This window comes from Pagrus pagrus (assembly GCF_965226575.1).
Source record: "Pagrus pagrus genome assembly, chromosome: 4".
In the NCBI taxonomy this organism is placed as follows: Eukaryota; Metazoa; Chordata; class Actinopteri; order Spariformes; family Sparidae; genus Pagrus; species Pagrus pagrus.
The window spans coordinates 23,099,591-23,122,011 of NC_140188.1; the positions used below are offsets into that span (position 1 = coordinate 23,099,591).

Below are 22,421 nucleotides of genomic sequence, written 5' to 3' on the forward strand. Positions count from 1 at the left end.
AATTATTGGGCATACAGTATGTGGGATGAAATTAGACTGTTCATAAAAAAAAAAAGCACTTCAAAAGATGTTGAGAATATCCAGCTAAGAACTTATTTTTTATCTCCGCTATTCCTGAAGTAATTGTTCAATGATGAAACTAGTGTATAGGACTGGGACTGGATCATTTTACAGCAGAACAAGGCCAGGCTTTCAACAAAGCCTCATCCTAACTTTGGCCTTTGACAAAAGAAAACGACACGCTTTGTATTCGCACACTTAGTTATTGCCTTTTCCAAAAAGTCTATCAGTACGCACCCAACTGTAGGGTCATTGCCAACAAATGTTGGGAAGTAAAACATTGATTTCTCAGTAAAGGCTAACCACCGACTCATGTACACTTCAGAGAGTCACAAACTCAGGTCTTTCACTGCAAAGATTTTGCAGTTTTAGCACCCAAAAAGGGACTTAACAGACTGGGCAGCCTTGTAACACCTTTTAGGTCCTTGAATGTGTCTACTGCAAAAGCTCATTGTATGCTCAGAGTCCAATTACTGACTGTTGCTTCATTGAATCCAGTTGCCTTTAATAGAGCATGAAGTGGGCCTCATTTTATGCTGGTGGGGTGAGTTACAGCCGATTAAGCCGTCCTCCTACGTGTAGCCTTTAATCTTAAGGGTCCATACAGTGGGAGGATGAAGGACAAAAGAACACCTAAACATAAACATAATAGCTGGGGAGAAAATAAACCGAGGAAGGCAGAATGTGGCCAGCTAACGTAAAACAATAAAGAGCAAAGACGGAAGCTACAACAAGTGGATGTTTTGTGGGAAAACTGGTCACACAGGTGATTAAATGTCTCCTTTCTTTGAATGTTACATTACCTGCGACAATGTGTCCTACACTGAGCTATAGCAGGACTTCAGTCTGACCGGTTGTAAAGGTAACGGGGTTAATAGAGACCTGATCACAACTAAAAGCTTCCATTAATAATATTAATATCCATCGACTGAAAAGGAGCTTTCTGCTTGTTCATGCCCAGAATGATGTCTAAAATAGAGGACGCGCCATTATGCGCGCAAGGTCACCCGGGGAACCATTTTGCTTCAATTTTATGTTCATTGATGAGATCCAAAGCAATAATGCCATTGTGGATCACAAGGGTAATGATCATTGGACAATTCTGAATGATGTGACCTTGAGCTGACTCCAGTCCAACCTGTGAGCGCATCCGGTATCTGCTCCATGAACTACATTTTTCCCTCCAATGCGCTTTTGTTTTGCTCGTCTTAATTGTAGCAAGGTATGAGCCCTGTAAATTTCTGTTACACAAACAGATGATCTGGCCAATTACCTCATCCGTGCCTCCAGCAAGCTAAGAATAATTCTGCTGCGTGAGGATATGGCTCTGTTCCAGTTTCATCTCTGTGCATTAGCTGGTTCCAAAAGGAGAAGTGATTTGCATTTGCGGTGGACAGTTAATGATAAGAATTTTATAATCTCATTTCCGAACAACAGAAACACACTCTAATGTGTTTCTGCCACCTTATTAGCCCCCTTGATCATGCGTTGTGTCAATATGACTACAATTATCATGGCGCACATGAAGACTGATCACCTCTGCTCTGATGTGTACATAAAGGGCCATTGATCTTAGATCTCAGCGAATTTCAAAGACACAATGTGTTACCTAAAGCAAACAATGTAAAATAGGCCCATTAAGGAGTAATGAATCCATCAGGAGGAAATGGATTTGTCTCGAGGCTGGATCAATGGGGTACCGGGTGCATGTGTGTGTGCATATAAGTATACAGACACTTGAGGCGTGGCCTAGTGATTTATAGCAGTCACCTAGAGCATGTTTCACACACTGTAACCACCAGGGGCTGGGAACAGGTTAGCTGAAGCTGCGAACAGGTGACCGGTGTTCAATTCACTCTCATGAGAGGCAAGACTGACGCAGGCTTTGCTGCCCATTCTCCTCGCAAGAGCCCGTTCTCCTATATCCTCAGCGCGTCACGTACACAAACACTCCTTTCTTCATCTCCACCAGGAGAATTCGCTTATAGCTGCTTTTGTCACCGTCGTCGTGCGCAACAGATACGTCCCCTGTCATGCATATTCATGACATTGATTGGTATGTTCTGAGCGGTTGTGGGGCTACTTCACTTTTCTTTAATTAGAGTGGAGAAGCGTGACACAAAAGGGAATGAATAGGAAATTCAGGGGCAGATAGGAATCATTGGCTTTTGTGCTGTGATTTCTTGCGCTGAATGGTGAAAGAGTTCTCTCAGTTTAATCACTGCTCCTGTGAATGGAAACAGGTCCCAGGCGGAGCACAACGTTGCCGACACAGCTCCTTTCTATGAATAGCCGAGCAGACCTATATTATTGAAATGCTCCATGCGACATTTGATTCGTCGCACTTTTTATGTATACAGCTGCCACTTGCCTTTCATTGTGTACATCTTGCGGTGCATGTACCGTCACTCTTTTACTACCACGAGCATTGCTTTTTTTTTTTTTTTATGTAGGCAGGAGTGATAAAAAGAACAGCTGTGGAGCGCTTTATTTTGAAAAAGTGTCACTCCCCTCAATGGAAGGCACTCAGCCCCTGTCGGTATCATGCTGTCGATTCTACCTATCTTCTCCAGGCAGGCAGCAATTCCCCCTCGCACAGAACCCTGCGCATTTTCTAAATGGTTTAAGGAAGATCACTCCAACTCTGTGTGTTGTGCCTGACTATGCAAGGTCAGGATTACTGTGTCTTGTCCATAAATGTTAAACTATCCACAGACGTGATGTTAAAGGTCGATCTACTGTGGTTCCCTTGAGCTCTGCGACCCTGTTTTCTCTGTTCCGTTCCAATTTTGTTCATTTTTCAAAATAAGATTTCATCTTGATTGTGTTGTCCTTTTCAATCAATACAAATAGAAGAGGGTAAAAACAAACTCAACATCCCTGCTCCAAATAAAATTGTGCCCCATCTTGCTTCCTCTATCTCTTTCTATCTCGAGCAATCATAAGTACTCTCCCTGTCTGCCTCCTCCTCCTAAGGAGACTCAAAGACTGCAGGACCATTGTTTACTGCAACCCCTCGGGCTCCCCAGGGCCTGATAAGAAGCTGAGGAGGGAATAGGGTGGCTTTACTGGGGCTCTGTCAGCCTCTGAGGTTTAATTACAGACCACATCGGCGACAGGGAAGGCCTGTAAGAGCTTTTGCTAAAGGTCAGAGGGTAGAGGACCCCCAATCTCCAGTGAAATACATATTTAATCGTCCCTGATCATGTGAGACTACTGTATTTTAAAAGTGGCCGCAGCTGACTATTTTCTCACTGTGCCTTGAATTGCAATTATTTCAATTTCTCAGTGGTCACACAGGGGTGGTGTGTGTGAGGCAAATTAGACTCTAAAATAGAGACTGTGCCCTTATAGAGCACAGCATCCTGCTGCATACTGTGTGCACGGATTCAAATGGATCTCTGTTTCGTAAGAATTTAATGATCATTTCAGTAAATGATGCGGGCGTGTTACGCTTTAATGGATTTTCTCATTCAGGAGCTCGGCGCTTCAAAAAGGTTGTAAATGTTTATTTGGAGGAGTGATATGTTTCCTTGAAACTCATCAAAGTCATGAATATACATAAACCCTTGATTGGTGGAACAACAGGCTACTAAATGACAGTGCAGTAGTCACTTTTACTCCAAATTAAACAATTAAGGCAATTATACACGAGGTGCAGTGTAATTAGAGTACGCCAGCTACTCTTCAAAATGCCATTTAGCAGCCTGAAGCACCAGCAAAGACCAGTGCCACTATTGATTTTACATTTCATTTGGATTTTTGTGCCTCCCTGCCAAACACAAAGTAGAAAAGATTTAGGTCCACATCGCACACAGAGATTTTTAATTCTGTCTGGTCATGTCGTTATTGATGCTCCACGTGACACTTGTAACATAACACTTCTATTCAAATACACTATTATGAGACCTCTGTTATCTAATTATGTTCTAATTTATTTGGCAGAGGCCTGAGTGTTGACACGTGGGGGCTTCGGATGACAAAAAGCAGCCATTTGAATATGACAGTTATATTAGAGAGTGTTAATTAATAGGGGGATCGGAGGGTGATGGTGAAATCCGGGGTGACACGCTCAAGGGGATAAATGTCGTTCCTTACCAGAGAGGTCTCTGCCAACACCCAGCGCCAGGCCATCTTTGATCCACAGGACGACGCCGTGGTAACCGGGGATGGTGCAGGGTAACGTCACAGGCTGGCCCGCCACCACCACCAGGTCCTGGGGTTGCTGGGAAAACATGGCCTCGGCCCCTTCGGAACAGAAAAGAAGAAGGGAAAGGTTAGATCTAAGTCATTAATTTGTTATTTTAATATAAGAGAGCATTGAAAATTCAACATCAAAGACGGGAATAAGTGCTTTTACAAACACATGCTTTCAATGTCTTCAATGTTTGAAGGTCTGCGTGAAGGGAAAATGAAGGGAAGCGCACCGCATGCCCATTTCCACCAATTTCACTCAAACATCTTGTCAAAGTCACGTTGAAAGTAAAAAAAAAAAAGTAAAGGGTGAGATATGAACGTGGCACACTCTTCTACAGTTCCCGAGACAAGATACTGTACACGCATCAGAGGTGTCAGTGCAGCACCAGGACTGAAGCGCGGGCTAAGAGACAGCCGTCACAGCTCAGCTTGGTTCATTTATGAAGGATGTCACCGTACAGATGGGCCGGGCCCGTACACACCGCAGCAGATAACACGATCTTGTCTGCCAACACTGCTCTAGTGGCATACATTAACTCGAGCTCACACCCATGTATTCCAACTGTGCAACCGCTATTAGCTGCACTCCTCCGCCGCGTGTTCAGGCGGAAAGTGCTGTGCAGTGAACTCCATTAGAGGCAGAGGGTGTGTTAATGGTGAGGGGTACGGAGAGGGGAGGGTTAGTGTTGTGGATCAGAGAGGAGGGTGCAGAGTGGTACTGATGTGTAGTTAGACACACTGGCAGGCTGCCTATCAACTAAAGCCTACACACACACACATACAGACATATACACACTGGCATGCAGTCATACAGACACATTCGGGAGCACAGATTGCAGCGAAGGTTTAAAAAGTGTCACTTCCTCTCTCGCACTTTTTCCGAGACAGTTTTGTTCGCGGCTGTTCCTTTTTTTCAAACTTCGCAGTTCAGTCGCTTGGATCAGACCGTCTACCTTTTTTTCCCTGGAACGACTTAATATCCATCACGTACACAAGCACACATACAAACAGGAGCATGTACCCCAATTGTACACACACACGCACTTTTTAAAATTAATCACATGCAAATGAAAAGCTGATAGAAGAATAACACGAAGTGAATTACAATAATAAGCCGAGCAAAGACGGCAAAAGAACGTGAAAGGGTGTTTTCATCTTACAGCATCTTTCTATCATGCCGCAGCCACCCGCTGCAGTTCTTTGGATGCTTAGTTTTATATTCAAAGAAATTACTCATCCTATTGCAGACGAGGAAATTGATTTGCTTTGTTGTACGATTTCAAACCACATCAGAGAAGAGATTGTTGTCATACAAGAAACTGATTTTAATTTAGTTGGAAAATGCCATTAGAATCCCCACAAGTCATTTTTCAGCCTTGAACTGAATTCCGCGTGATGGATAGCTTGTTAAAGATGTAAGCAGAAGTTTTCATATTGATTTTGGGCACTCTCCTCCTCACGTACACTGTCACGCCGACAGAAATACACAACCCTGTACACTGCCTCATTTTAATATAGATCTATTACTAAACCGACATCAGGAACAGAAATAATGCGCCGTACCTCAAAGCATATAATGGGCTTTTCATCATCTTGAGACTAAACAGCTTCTCCCTGGCTAACCAGACCCTTCGTAAGTGTGTATGTATACTGTGGGTAATGCTGCCTGCATGAGACTTTATCTCCCGATATGTATTGCCCTTCAAGCCTAGACAGCTTTGTTCGGGCCTTGACTGCGTTCCCATGTGAGGAGCTTATCTCGGCTGTACTCTGCTACCCAGTCAGCAGCACGCCAACCTATAGACAACTCCTCAACAGATCTCTTGGCATGTTCCGTAAAAACACTGTAAACGCCAGGGAATCTTGTATCTGCTCAGTCATGACTGATGCTATCAAACAGTTCTCCCTGTGCTGTAATTGATTTAACATTGGAGGGATCTCTCTGTTGGCAGCACACAGGTCCATGTACTTCCTACAACCCACCTATTTTCTCAATCCTGCGTCTTATTCTCTGGATCCCTCTTGCCTCATTTGTCATGGAGAGAAAAAAAAAAATAGACTGGAGATTATTTTTCAGAGATAGACTTCCTGACGTGCTGCTCCCCAGGCAGAGCAGCGCGGTATCAGCTTGATTACAGCATTCAATTAGGTGAAAAACATTCTCAGCTGTCTTATATGTTGTTGAATACTGTCTGCACAGTGACAGATTTTAGCGCACAGTTTGCAGTGGGAGTTCATGCTAATTCCGTGTCACACTTTTGCCCTGAAACTGTTGTAAACAAATATCTGACTCTCAAACAGCCCCCTCAAAAATATTAATTAACTGCACACAACTGAATCACACGCTTCTCACACGACCTGCGCACGCATGTGAGCCATTACTTTTCGCTTAAGGAGCACGATTGAGCTCCACTGATTTTGAACATCGAGATCAGTTTACTCGTCACGGGGAGCGCCACGCTGCCTGTGAAGACAGTTGTGTAATGTCTTCCCCGGCTCTGGAGGGAGCTTTCCAAAGTCTTAAAAACTGATTATGTCACAAGTTTGGTCTGGGAGACTTCAACTTGGAGAGATAAAGCCTGGGTTTCAAACTGGAGGTGCAGAGTTTAAAAGACATAAGGATTTACCTGTCAAGGTGGGTCTAATACTTGATGAAGTTACATTTTGTGAATTATAGGCTCCAGTGCTGTTGGATCTAAAAGTTAGGCTGACTTTATGCACGTACAAAGAATAACTAGTGTTACTGTATTACTAGCATATGAATAGCACTTTAGCCCTAAAGGAAAAAAGTATTGGTATTGAAGATGAAATAGGTAAGAATCAGCCTCCTTGAATTCAGACTCCCAACAAATAAGTGCTTGTTAGCTCAGTTGTTCGTGCAGCTAGCCAGACTACCAGGGGATCGTTGGTGTTTACACTGCTAGCACAGGAGCTTTGGACCAGTGGGAGAAGGTTTTTTAGGCCTGGGGCTAGCTGGTTAGCATGCCAACTTCAGTAGTAATCTCTTCAACACAATACATAGACGTCTTTGACACGACATCAATACTAGTGTTTCTTCAAATTCTGTAGATAATTTTGGCAAATTTTTCAATGTTTTAAATGTACAGCACTTATCAAAAAGGAATATTTCTGACAATAAATGTAGTTAGTAATCAAAAGTACAAGTGTTTAGATACACCCTTTTCAGCCTGGCCAACTATGGAATCAGTTTTTCAGCACTTGCTGTTAAATGAATTATATTATTTGCACTATTTTTGGATCTGGTGCAGCAAGCAATCTGCAAAGCAACTAGGGACTAAAGTTATCAAATAAATGTAATGGAGTAGAAAGTACAACATTCCTCTAAAATGTAGTGGAGTGGAAGCATAAAGTAGCGGACAAGTACCTCAAAACTGTACAAATGAGGTGCTACAGTACATGGCACTGAAATCATCAGCATGGAGAGTAGTCAACAATAACCACCAGCCAATCAGGATTCAGATTGAGCAACACCAACACTGCTCTTGAACAGAGGGGGCTGCCAGTGAGAAACTCATGCTGAAACCCAAAGTTTAAGACCTTGAATGAGGCTTCAGACGCGCTCCTCTCGGATTGGGAATCGACACTTAAAACTTGGCCCTACCGCTGTATTATATTAATATCCTTCAAGTGAATTAGCCTAAAAGTTTGTACTGTGTTGCCAATCCAAGAATGATGTCCTAGCAGGGCTATTAAAACACACCGGTGATAGGGAGAATCAAAGCCTTAACTGACACCAGCTTGTACTTGTCACTTGAGCAGTTAAAAAGTGACCTCCTTCATTCAATTTAAAGCCTGGCTGACTCTTGCAACAAATGTGTCTTCACGGGGACACGGCAGTACAGAAATGGGGCGATGTGTTTTAGAGGGCTGGGGCTCACATCAAGGTGGCTACATTCATTCATCCATCCCCTCTGCGCCAAATAAATCTCTGTCACATCTGCCAGATTCATCCTTCACTGGGCTTCACAGTTTGGGCAAAAGACGTGTCGCTCCCTCTTTATTTTGTGCCAGGCATGGCATGTAACAGAGTAAAAGCAACCCCTGTCCCCCTCACTTATTCATGAAAAAAAATATTTTCATAGTTAAAATGCCCAATTAAGAATTAAGCACCTCACTTTCAACTTCATCGCTGACAGTAATATGAGGGGAGCAGGGTGATTGTGCTCAGGTGCCCACGGAGCTGGAGATCCACGTTAATAACGCCTTATTAAGCATCCTAATGGGGTTTACTAGAGAGCTTGGTAAAACATTAATAATAATATGAAAAACAGTCTAGACATGCTAGTTTGCTGTGAGACTAATGGGCCTCGACTTCAGGGGTTAGGTTCGGTAACTGTGTGGGCACACAGAGCGGAATCAGACACATTTTGTCTGTCGCTAGAGACAACAGACGGCCCCTGGGCTATTCTCTCTCAGCAGCAGCCAAACCTGCACTATGAATATAACCTGAGAAAAAAAAAAAGAAAGTTTTTTTGGTCTCTGTGTATTGTCTCGGAAGATAAGTGGCAGTAACAGAGGAATGTTTGACGTCAGCACTTTTTCTAAATTGAGCATCGTGCTTCTTTCATAAGAGCTTATCCATCCATTATCTAACCACCACCTTTCCTTAGAGACACACTGCAGATGTCAAAATGTAATCATATACTTTAATCAAGGTGGGTGTGACATAACAAACGGAGAACAACAGCTTTTCAACAATGGCAATAGTGCAGCATGAGGTGATAATGCACATCACCTTAGAGGACCAGTATGTAGGATTTAGTGGCATCTAGCGGTGCAACCAACTGAATATCCCTCACCTGAGGGGTGCAATCTGAGGGCTGAACTTGTGAAAGGCCTGCTTTAGAGCCAGTGTTTAATGTGTCCTTTCTGGGCAACTATAGAAACACGGTGGTGCAATATGGCAGACTGTGTCTGGCAGACTAGAAAAGCAACCACTCCGCTCCATCTATAGATTTAAAAGGCTCATTCTGAGGTCACGGAAACACAACAATTCTTAGTTTCAGGTGATGATGATGAATATGATGTTCCGTTTCTACCAATAGGGCCCTCTAAATCCTACTTTAACCCCACTTCTGGTGGACTTTACATGGCATACATCATGAATCAGTCAGCCAGCTCAGGCTAGAGAAAAACAAGTATTTGCTAAAAGCTTGTCTGTGATGAACCACATTCAAACACACAATTATAATAGGCAATGTTTTTATTTTTATATCCACATTCAGGTTATTCAGGTGTGAATGAGAGTGTTGGATCCCCTTGCAAATGTTTATGCATTATCCCTTACTGGATATGTTTATGTGCATCAAATCGTTTATCGCCCTGCATTTAGAAAGGGGAGGCTAGAGATGTTTGATAAGGACTGCCCAGTTGTTTCAAATGGTGGAAAAAAGGCAGGTCGTTAAAGACTGTGCACCGAGCCATATTCATAATGTGGACCGGCACTTTGCATCGCCTAATGTTGTCATTTCACTTCAGATAATTTGTTTACCATTGGACGGCTTCTGCATTTCCACACACTCCAGCACTATTTTCCCCTCAGTGCTAACTGCCCCCAATTTCATCGCTCTTTGCCAATCAGGCCTGGAAATTACCGTTACGGACACACATCCAGCCCACTTCAGAGAAATAATCAGCATGCCGTCTGTGCAGCATGTGGCCACACAGCACCAAAGCTTAGCCCAGGATCATTATCAAAAACTATTACCCCTCTGGCCTGGGCATTTTATACCAGCAATTCAGAAGCACAGGAGGGCTTCAGAATATGGAGGAGTGGGTGAGTTAGTTATAGGTGTTGTAGTTTGGTAGGCAACGACCACGGTTTCTTTTTTTAATGACTTTGCTGCTGGTGGTATATAAATGGACGAGAGAAACCATTGGGGGGAAGTGAGGGGGAGAGGTTTATTTTTATCTTCGTCTAATCCACTGGTCCAACGTTGCCATAGGTGACAGATGCTAGGTGCTTTTCATAAAGGTGTGAATTTAGAGCTAAACTGAACACATTCTTATAGATCCTACTGCGGTGCACAGCAGCACTGGAGGCAAATGAAAAAACATCATGCACCCCACAGGTACCAGAAATGAATGTTTTTCTAAGCACATGACCAGGCATTTTTTTTATTTTCTAGTCTTTTCGAAGCTCTTTAAATTATTACTCGATGCGTGTAAAAGGACTCCAGTGGTGTCTTTAATTCTGACTTGTAGTTCTACATAATCGCAAATCTCCAGCAATATTGACCTAAATCTTTATCCCTCCCAACTGAACTGAAACTCGCCTCTTGCAATGCACACCCTCCCCATCTCTCCGCCAGACCTCCTACTCCTCGGAGGCAGCGACGCACATTCGTGTCCTTCGTCACCAGACGCTGATTAGTCATCAGCCTACAGCTCCAGCATGCATGCTCTCATTCTCACTATAGGTCTAATGGCTATGATTTGTGCAATTTAATTATCTGCAGTATGATTATTAAGTTGACATTGTCAGTGAAGCGTGCTGTTGTGAGATTCATCAATCCACTGAGAGGATAGAAACCACAGAAAAGGCTGCCGTTGGTTATAGACTTCCATCCATGTTCGGAAAAGTCTGTTTCAGATTGGTGATAAACGCGTTCTGCAAAATGTCTGAGAAAGCGATAGAAGGAATTCGACAACGAAAGCGAGCCCAATTTCAGAGGTGTTAATGCAACATCACTGCATGTGTGTGACAGAAACTTGGCAGGAAACAGCCAATTAATTACCGATCATAGCCACTGAAAGTCACACTTTGATCAACTATCTTTCATAATCTAATTTATTCGCAGTGGTCACCCAGTATTTCTGATTGGATGTGATTGATTTACTGCCTGAGTTAAACTCGGCAACTATCACTTCTTGATATTTGGCACTGTTAACTCGTTAAAACCACAACCTGGAATATTTCAAATAACATTCTTTAGTACGCAATAAACACAGATGCATGACATGTGGAGCCTACACACACACACACACATACATGAGTCCTACACAGACTTTGTCACGGCGTGCTACTCTCAGCGTTCAGCATGCAGGCTTCGCTCACCTTGCTGGAATAAATCAGTGAAACTCCATGAACGGTACAGCATGTAGTTACTAAGAAAAGGAGGTCTGCACCCACAGACAGTGCACAGAGGATGGTTTAAGTACAACACCTTTTCATAAACTCGAGTCGTTCTGACAGAAATTGCCTTCAGTGTGTTCTGAAAAGTGAACATTACATGGGAGCATGGAGGAACAGCAGGAATGACAAGGCCTCAGATATTTGCTATAGTTCATTGTGGGGCTGCTCCGGGTGTTATTCATTGTAATAATGTGAACCTTCCTTCTCGTCGGATGCAGGAATTTTTAGAGATCGTGCAACCTGCTTTCACCGAGCTTCCAACACAAATTGTGAAGCCCTATTTCTCAGAGCTGCTTTTGTTTTACACGGGCTACTTCATTAAAACAAAAATGTAATCCTTCAGATGCAGCTGGCAATGTTGCAACAATAGTTACCAATAATGAATATTTCATAAAGCTCTATCAGCCCATTAGAGGAGCCATGTATTACTATCAATCTGTCTTCCTCATCAGAATGTTCAAATCCTTTTTCCCTGCCTGTCCACTTGTAAAAACAAACACTGTATGCAGACTGATAACACGCCAAGCCTATCTGCGCTGTGATGGCTGCCATTATGAGTAGAATTTGTCTGTGGGAATGCAAATTCATGAAGCAGGGAAGATAAACATCAGTGCTGCCGGAAGACGTTGTATTTATGCCCTCTCTCACACTGTGCATTAGTGGAGCATGACAGTTGCCAAGGCATAATCAAGACGGATCGCCTCCAATGATGACTTCTAAAAATTACAAATGGCAACAGCGGGGAGGCCTTGCAGGCACCCACTTCATCATCAGCTACACGGCCAGAAGTGAGATTTCATGGACATCAGAAACTGGAGTATCAGAGGCCACAAACGGTTTATTAAATCTCTTTAGGCTCCATCTTTTCTGGCAGTTTGAATACAGTCGGGTTCAAAGGTCATTGAGGCATCGTGAGCCGCGGAATGGATTCTTACCCGCCTCAGAAATTCAGAGCAGCGGACAAAACAAATCTGTTTCGGCGTCCCCCATGATGAATAAAGAGAGTGAGTGCTTTAATGAAGTGTAAAGGTCTTCAAGGTTGTGAGCCTCTAAGTAGCGTGAAATCAAACAATACACACATCTTCTTCCTGGACGTATTCTGAAAAAAGAAAGTCTGACCACTGATTGTAATTACTGTTGTAAAGCAGCAACTCCTGCGGGTTGGTTTCCAAGGTAACTACAGTTCAAAGAAAACAGTTCAAATATTCTAGTTAGCATAAATGCGACTGAACACCACATAACCCTCCTCCCCTGACTGGTATTGATTAAAAAAAAGTGTGGGGAAACGGAGCGAGTCGCTTTGGAAACCGGACTACTTTTTTAGCGTACACGTTTGCATAATGGGAAGCAGGGACATAAAAGGGATGCAAATGAGCTGTGGAGGGAGATGGAGAGGAGAAGAAGTTTGGGAGTTCAGATGGGGCCTGATTGAATAGGAAGGGTCCCTTCTGTTTCTCCACTATGTCATTAGATCCTCTCTTTGTCAACTTTCACCACTTCATCGCCTCCTGCCTCTTCAGGGCTCTCGATGACTGGAGTATTTGTTTGAATGTTTGTTTGAAGAGCCCAAGGCCAGTCTTGCTTTTCTTTTGCTGACATGTGAACACTTGAGTGTTTACCGCGTCTATAGATTCCACGACGCTTGATGATTTGCAAAGGGAATGTATTGTTTGTGCAGGGGAGGGACCTTGAAGGGTGCTCAAAGTGAGCCTACAGTGGGATTGATCATGTTCGTTAAGGGATGATGAGCATTTGAAACAGACTCAGGTGGCTGATTTGATGGATGCTGTGCGGAGAGGGCCTTAGTCCAATAGGGCATATCATATATTTTGAGGGAGAGTCCCATTTTTCTATTACATGATATGTCACAGGCACAGAAAGCCACATTAAGCTGCCTTTTGTCCAGCCATAACTCATATTTTGTAGGGCTGACAAGATAAAAGTGTACCTTGACTTTCGAGACTCGGAGCATTTTTTTTCTCCCTCTGAGTGAGATTAAATCAAGAGGTAGATCAAAGCCCTTGGAAAATAAAGCCAAAAGGGATGTAGCTGTGTGTCGGGAAGGTTTAGGAAAGGTGTCCAATCCACATGAAGGTTTTAGCGAGTCGCTAACAAGTCTTCATGCTTTAAAAAAAAAGAATCTGTAGTGGTTATTCAGATCAGATGTGTTGCCACTCTGGATACAAATAAAAGCTTTCAGCCTAATAGGTTTTGCATATTTTAGTAATATCCATTAATTATTTGTTTATTGCAAATAAGTCACAGTTAGAGTCAAATTATTACAGTAGATAACTCATGGAAGGGTGAACTGAGGGGTAAAGAGGCTCCATAAATAGGCCCCCGATCTCAGAAATATTTTGCCCAAAGCGGAGGTTCTCACAGTGCAACGGTGACGGCACTTTGAGTTGTTTACCTTTTTCAGCATTCCACTGAAACGCACGTCGCATCTGTCAAGGTTTCTCTCGCAAAGGCGTGTTGTATTTTTATCTCCCGCTCTATACAGCGTAAGCTGCGGGAATCAGGCGTCACCATTTTGTTCTTTATGAGGAAATATTCAGGTATACAAGACAACATGTTAAGTCTGTGCCATCGCTGGCTAGATGAACAAAGAAGTGTGTGGGATGGGGGGAGAAATATACATGTAGGCTCTGTGGGTTGTTGACTGGCATATTTTATAAGAAAAGGCCGCATATAGCTAGGTAGATAGCTAGGTAGGTAGGTAGGTAGATAGATAGATAGATAGATAGATAGAAACTGTTAAACGTTTTGCAAAACTGCATATTCCCCTCTGAGATGGCTTAATTCAACATTAAACACTGTTTCCCATTTCCTGTTGAGCTCAGTGGATTAGAGTAGAAAGAATGGATGACTGATGGAGACAGAGGGATAAGAGCCCTGCTACTACCATTCCTCAAGAGACACAGCAGCTAATGCTCACATGTCTTCACTTGGGATGGATTTATAATTATCCACTTTTAGTGATTAATGGTCTTATAATTATCTGCGATGAAATATATCAACATACTTGCGAGGCTTCTCACAATCAACTTCAGCGATTATAATAAAAACACCATAAGGATGAGGGGATAAGCAGTGTGCCAGTGATGGCGCGTCAGAGTTTAAACGGTAGGGAAGTAAACAGGAGATTTTCATTAAAAACGTGGTTGTCTTAGAAACACTAACTGCAATGTAGATAAAGTTCAAGAATAACTTACATAATGATGTTACTTTTCAAAAATACAAAACATGTATGTATTATATCTTGGCAAGCAGAAATCAAGATGGTCTACTGGAAAAAGGAATGCAGTCTCATTAAAAGAGATGCTCTCACTGAGCTTCCTCTGACTCATAAAATCCCCATTCGACACCCTCCAGACAGTGGAGACATCCATTTTCCTCTCATCGTCTTCAACAATTTGCTTCCCTTGGAGACAGCCGCATCTCATTCTTCTTCACTGGCTGCTGTGACATTGAAAGAGACCCCTAATCAAAACATTTGTCTTTCTTTCAGCCTGCGCTCAGACCGGTGAATGAGAGCTGACACCGGAGGGAGATATATTTGTACCAATCAGGGCCTCATCTCCGTGTCACCACCGGGCGAGTGTTTTATCTCGACAGGCCACTGATGAATCCGCCACTTAGCCTTGATTTGGAGGAGCGGCTCGCCACTGCCAAAGTGCCAGGTTAAATCACAGCGTCAGCGGCTCAGCTGCGGCCATTACGGGCAACACAGGCATCTGCCTTTACCATGAATGCTCATAAATGTTGCAGTAATGATCCTCGTCTTCTCTTTTGTCAAGTGAGCTGTAATTACAATTCTGAGTGTTGCACTGAATGGAAGAGAACTTTTTTTCTTCTTTTTATGTGTTATGTGAATGTCATGTGTCAAATATTGTATTATGTTGCCTGATCTCTTAATGTATTTTATCTTGTAAATGTGGCACTAAATGCCTTAACACCATTTCTTAGGTGGTGCTCAGCCATAGCTGTGCTACCACATTTATTCATTCTCTTAAAAAAGCTCTTTGCTCAAAGCTCTAATGCATTTGTCACATGTGCTGAAAAAAAAATAACAGGCTGCAAAGACAGTTTTCTGAGGTATTTAACAACTCAGTGGAAGGCTACTGATCTTTTGTGTCACTTAAAAAAGGGAGTTGTTTCAAAGGAAAGCCTCAGATGTTGGACCTCAGCATCCACATTTTCCCCTCATACTGTACCATGTGGCGTGCCTACCTTGTTCAGATTCCAAAACAACTCCACAAACCGTAAGCCATCTGAGATTTGATTTTCCAATAGATCACTGTCACCACCCCCCTAAAAATAACAGGCCTCTAATGACAGCCTCCATTGTACCATTAGAGCGTATTTAACCTAACCCTCTGTCTGGTTAGCGGCTTGTAAGCTGTCAGCAGCTCTACATATAAACGCAGGTGATGAGGATGAGTGTAATACACTTTGGATTTTACCAAATGCATGTCCATTGCTGCAAGTGCTATCCGCTACATTAGTGAAAAAAAGGCTTTTTGGAAAAGTGGAGAAAGGGTGTGAATGTGTGTGCGGAGAGAGAGATGAGAGGCAGGTACCCGCGAGCTACAGTACCTGTCAGACAGAGTGGAATGTTGTTACAAGACAAGGAAAGGAGGCTTTATCAAGGTGTGCAGGACACCACTGACATGAGATAAGAGGCCTGAGTCGGAACTACATTATGCCACACCTTCACTAAGAGGACTCTGTCAAGACAGGAGTAAAGAGATCCATTTCAGTGAGGGAGCCACCATAATACTTGACTGCAGAAAGCCATTACCTTTCAAGTATACACTCTACCTTTAAGTGCATATAAGGCAATAAGCAGACACTCTATCCTGTAATTTCATTTGGATTCCCAAAGCCTTTCTTTGAAATCTGCCCTTAAATGGACAAAAACATTATTTCCAGAAAGCTGTAGGCGATGTCTTTAAAGTAGCGAAAAAGGGTGAAGCTATATTGTGTTTAGAATGGAAATTCAGCTTTTAGAAGTGGTGTGGTTTACAGTGAGAACACCAGACCGGATTGATTGTCTGCAAAGTCGGCACGTCGTGGACGGCTCTCCGGTTAGGGGCTCAACGGCGCGTCCTCCAGCGTCCTCTACCATGCCTATGTGGTTCTTCAGCAATACATCACCGAGCTCTGAACGGGACCACAAAACATCTCCCCTCGGACCCGCTTTCCACACTGTCACCTCGCACACAACACCCTTTCCCCGGAAATCTCTCAATCAAAGCTTCATTTGCATTTCAAAGTAGCACTTTACAGCCATGGAGAGGACATAAAATCACACCTGCCTTCAAATAAATAAATGGGAATTCAAAACGGTGTAAAAAATGATATAAAAGCAGGAGCTGGCAGAAAACTAAGCTTGTCATATTTTATGTCATTTACAGTACATTAGCAAATGCCATAAAAGTGCACAGCTGTGCGAGATGCACTAGTCGTAGGATTTAGGGGACTTAAGGCAGTAATATAAATGGGAGGGTAATGATAGGAAAAGGTTTGGCAGAAACTCTGTCGGCAAAAAGCCTAAAAACTAATTGAAAATGCTCCCTTTTACTTTTTGCATTTCCTCTTTGGAGTCACGTAACATTCTAAACCGATCCATTTGCTATAAGAGCTGTTTATCGAACTACTTTACTTAAATGGAAATAAATACACCTCAATCGAGATGAGGGGTTTTTTTTTCCTGAAGGCCCTTCACCTCACTTGGATACATTTTCATGAAATAGTTTACCTTCACCAGATGCTTTAAATCTTCCCTGTTCTAAATAAACAGGGGCATTTTTCATCCATTAACTTAAACGTAATACGTTTTTAAAGGTGGTTTCCAAAAGCAGTTCTGTGAAACACACAACCAGCGTGACCAGCACTGACCAGACCGTCATCATTGCTCCTCCTATTGGTCATTGTTCAGGGGCTTAGCGAGCGAACACAGAGGCTCTAGTCTTCATTGGATCACAGAAGTGGTTTGATGCTGAGACTCAGGTACCTCTCATCTCAGGTTACTGTCTCTCAGCGCCCCTGGCCTCCCCCGGGGCGCTTTGCCACATCCAACTCAGCATCCTGGTTACTAGACTGTGAAGCCTGAAGAAAGCCTTTTTTCATGACTACTCCTCTCCTTTCTTTCACACCTCTTGAACTTTCTTTTGCCGACAGCACCGCCTGGGGCCATAATTCAGCTCCTGATGGGGGAAGAGCTTTGAACCCCCACACTCCTCCCACTCCTTTCTCATTTTTTCTAATTTAAATATCAGCTTTTCTCTTGCCAATTTTCATTCTTCTGTGCAGGTGAAACACTTGGAGGAATGCAACTTAACCTCTTATTTTTTTTCAGAGTGAAGATAAAAATTCTACCAGGCGGCCTCGCTCTGCACAACTTTGCCTCCTGCACACTTTTAACTCAGCTGGATGTCAGTTTGACTAATGACTGTGACAAGGCTTTGCAACAGATCGCTCCCACTTCGAAGTGTTTACCGAGGGAGCTGAGCTGTTTGAGAGCGGAGGTCAGACGTTATTGGGTCACTTAAAAAAAAAAGTCCGCTAACCAACTTCCGCCGGCTCAACAAGCGGTGATGGAGAGTGTGAGCGAATGATTCCTTTCACACTTTATATCTCATTAACATTGGAGGAAATAAGTCGGGTTACTGCCAATGCCTCTTACTCACAATTTAGCTCTGCTAGAAAAAGGCATGGCATACGAGAGAGAGAGAGAAGACTGAATTACTACTATGGGTTTTAGAGTGAAGAAACATCCTTGACTGCCTTTGCCTTATTGAGAGCTCATTGGGAATATAGACTGTTACAGCCAGAATGCCAAGCATGAAAAGTAGTCATAAAAACTGTGCCATCTACTGTCGAGTCCTCTCCAGGGACCCGGCTATACCTCATTATATCAAACGATCTTCCATTTAAACCTGTTCATAATCCAGGGGTAGGTCCTCACCACCTCTCCACTTAGTGTGCGTGGCCACTGGGTTGTGGAAGCGTATCTTAAACTGCTCTAAGTCATGATAACATGGGTTCTAAACCAATTAAAGGGCCCTCTCAGCACAGAGCAGTCACGGGCCTCTGCTGTTTTTACTGGGCACTTACAGGCACTTCAGCACTCGCTTTTTGCCTGGTCACTGAACTGCCTCATGTAGTTACCCTTGGCTATTACCTTTGGCTGCCATTGCCGAGGTTGTCAGAGCCTTTGTCCTGCTGCCGGGCAGGACGCCAGTTGCAAGCTGGAAAACTCTGCACGGCTCCCACACACACAAGCATACGGGCACAATCGGGTGTACACACAAACATACATATAAATATGGACATGCCCGCATATAGAAATGGAGTGCCGCTTTTTGTAGACACTAATGGAGATAATGTTGCGCTATTGAAGGTCAGGTCAGGGGAGATTAGAGTAGCTGCCCCGCGCTGACAGTCTGACCTTTAGTAAGCAAGTCCTCACAGTGTGACTTCTCTCCTGTTGCCTTGCATGGTGTCTGTGGCAATGCCTTACTGATGAAGCCAACAGGCTTGAACTCTATGATTGCAAGCATTAGATATATGATCTAATAGCTACTCTCAAGGCTTTAAAGAGTCAGCATTCAGCACTGGAATCTTAAATCTGATATTTCTTTGAAAATCAGAAAGCACCAACGTGGGAGGGAAGAACTTTTTGGAGGACAGGAGTTATCGGCCTTAATATTCAGCCTGCACATAAACCTAAAAAGGTGCACAGGTACCTTACCTGCTATTTGAAAAGGGCTATAAATGGAGAAGTGGCATGGGAATGTGAGGCTGCAAGTACATTTCATTTAGCGAGTTTGTTGCAATCAGTTGGATTGAGCTAGACTGGCGATGATGCCCTTTGGGATGACAAACATCAGATTCTGTTATGCCACTGCAGGCAGTGCCTGTGTGTGTGTGTGTGTGTTTGTTTGTTTGTTTGTTGGTGTCAGTGCTACCCTTCAGGTGTGAATGAAAAAGAGTGGAGATACGACTCCCAGGCAGTTTTAGACCCTACAGGATGACAACTCTCTCCTGCAGCTGGCTGCAGCGGAGCAATTAACATGTCACAACCTGAAGCTTCTGTCCTGAGCTTCCTGACTCTGCCTGACTCTCTGTGTCTCAATTTATTTCTCTCTGTCTCTCTTTTTGAAGCCCAACCCTTTCACTGCTTTTTTTTCCCCACCGCTGCCATATGCACCCCACAGATGACTGAATACAACTGACTGCGGAGGTTTGACAGCAGGTGTCATAACTGTTCCCAATTAAAAGAACAGATGCGTGGTCAAACAAAGACTGTAAAACCGCAAACATGTGGTGTGATAACCTATTTTCAGTAGTGAGCACACAATGTGAAATAACGTACCCCTAGCTACGGATTAACGGTGGCTCACATGCAAATGTAAAGTTGTCAAAAACCATTTATGTTTAGTTTTTGGCACTGTGCAATTTGCAACCGAATTGCAAATTGCTTCAGCCAAAGCCCTGGTAAATAAGTAAAGAATTTATGAACCAAAGCCTGATAGGAAAATTCCAGAGTGCTATATACGGTATAAGTGGGGATTCTGACTGAAATGAGCAGTGTGCATTAACATATATCCCTTGTAGTGACATCATTATTACCACTTTGTTCTCTTATACCCACATTTAACCTTGGGTGAAATAGTGCTGAATATGAATAATAGGTTGCAGGTCCTAACCCTGCGTGCCGGTGTTACCTTGCGTTAAAAATACCTTCAAATACATTACCGGGGTAGAGCAGTATGCATAATACCTCTCCATTAATTTGCAGGTGCATATTTTTTATGAATAATTATTACCAGTATCCCTGCATCTCTGAGGTAATGAAGTCGTCATGCAGGGAAAGTGCAGGGAGAGGGATGAGAGGGACTGGATGTGCCAGAATAATGTGGGGCTGAAGCCAGTGGAAAACAGCTCTGTGGAGAGGGTGATAATTTGAGAAAAGACACTTTCTCTGATTCTTAAAAAGAGCGCTATTTATAGGAGCCACCCTCGACTAAGTTCCACTTCGATTGAAAATAACTGTGCGTCGAGAAAACACTTGTGCCCAGGAGAATCCGTCCTCTTGACTACCCAGTCTCATGCAAGTGTGGTATAATATAAGCAGCCCATAAAAAGGGAAAACAACAACCTATTGTATGAAAACGTGTTTCTTTTGGGCCGCCACAGCATGGGTTCTTCTACAGCTGTTGGAATTACGTGCCTAATGATGCACCAAATGTCACCATGTTTCCAGTATTAAGCCTGTTGCAGATTTATTCATTGATCAGTATTAATCTTTTAAGCCATCTTTTATGTGTGTGTACGCACTCACACACAAAGCATGTATGTATGTGAACGTGCACAGAATTTGAAGTTGTTTGGTATTTTTTCGCTCAAACTGGTCGTCAGTACAGCACATCAACCACCGAGGCCAAACTAGTCCCCTTTTGTACTCACTCATGGACACGAGCCGACTAAATACACCTGATTTTTACCCTTTTCATCAAGAGCCATGTGTTATTCCAAGAGAAATAAACAAAAATGTTAAAAAAAAGGCAATGCAATCTTGCAATGTTGAAAAAAGTGAGATAAAAATTCCTGTATCCGTCTTTCGATCTGGAAAGTTAATAGGGTCTATTCTGGGCCGAGACCCATCCTCGATCTAAGTTTCGTGAAACCAACCAACCAACCAACCAACCAATCAATCAAGTAACCAAGCAACCAGCCAACAAACAAACCAACCAACCAGTCAATCAATCAGCCAAGCAAGCAACCAACCAACAATATAGACACGGGTGAAGGACATAACCTCCTTGGCGGAGGTAAACTATAGAGTTATAAGAAAAGTTTAATGTGACTGAAATCCAACTAACTTGATGTGTCATTAACGTATGAGAGGAGACTTTGAATGAAATATTTCTTAACTGATGATCTTGTGTGAGTAAATCACAGGAGACTTTGAATGAAATATTTCTTAACTGATGATCTTGTGTGAGTAAATCACATGAAGTCACAGTGACCAGATTGTTTTTTAACGGTGAACAAGTGGAAATCATGATACATCCTGCTGCTTGTTTTATAGCATGCGGGGTAGACAGAAACAAATCTTGAGAAGTGATATGAGTTGAGTGCCCGTGTGAATCAGATTAGCCCGGGCAGGCCAGACAGAGAACTGTGGCACAGCCACTGTTGCTTGAAGCCAGTGTTTTTGAGAGGAACCATGCTAACTCAATCATTGGTACGATTCTATCTACAACACAGAGCACAGAGCATGCATATGAACAGAGAGGGCAGATGTGAGGCTTACAAACGTTATCCCGCACAGCAAGGACAGATATCCCACTTCTGCTTAGCTAATGGCTGTTTGTATTCATTCTCACAGTTGGCTCTGAGAGATAGAAATGATTTATTTGTATTTTTCATCTGTATGGGGCACTATCAAACGCTGATGTTGATGTCCCTCTGGAAATGTTGATCGAATAGCCTTCTAACCCACAGTATATCTGCCAGCTGCCTCATCTGTGGGCAGCATGCATCAAAACCGGGTCTGACATGATGTGACTTTTCATCTGCAGGCTTTGGAGTCACATAGGTATAGATTATGTCTTCTCCCTCTTTCTCTCTTCTGTCTGTCGGATTCGCCCTCTGTCGCTCTCTTTCTCCAAGCCCGGAGCATATAATTTGTCATCTGGAGAAATTGCTCCGCTCTCGCTTGCCATCATGGCGGAGAATATTTTTGTGATCTCCAGGATCAAGGGGTTTTGAATAAAAAGACTCCATATCATCCAGTGACCCTTGCTTCACGCTGCAAGGCTCCTAATGAGCCCTCAGCAAATGGGCTGATTTTTTTCTTGTCTGTGCCAATTGAGCTGTGACCCGGCTAAGGCCTCGCAAATCAAAGACATCTTGAATCTACTCATTATTTACTTGTGACAGCGAGCAGAGAAACATGATTAAAGCGAGCCAAATGAAATAGAGGGGAAAGAGA

The 22,421-nt window shown here is 43.1% G+C and overlaps 1 protein-coding gene across 11 annotated transcripts in view; it reads right to left on the minus strand.

Annotated features, from left to right (window-relative positions):
* Positions 1 to 22,421, minus strand: part of kirrel3b (kirre like nephrin family adhesion molecule 3b) — a 161,829-nt gene that overhangs the window by 61,049 nt on the left and 78,359 nt on the right. For all 11 annotated transcript variants that reach the window (XM_084351627.1, XM_084351633.1, XM_084351632.1 and 8 more), the window contains exon 2: positions 4,159 to 4,308. In XM_084351627.1, the coding sequence (XP_084207753.1) occupies positions 4,159 to 4,308 (150 nt within the window). The remainder of the gene's footprint in view (positions 1 to 4,158; positions 4,309 to 22,421) is intronic.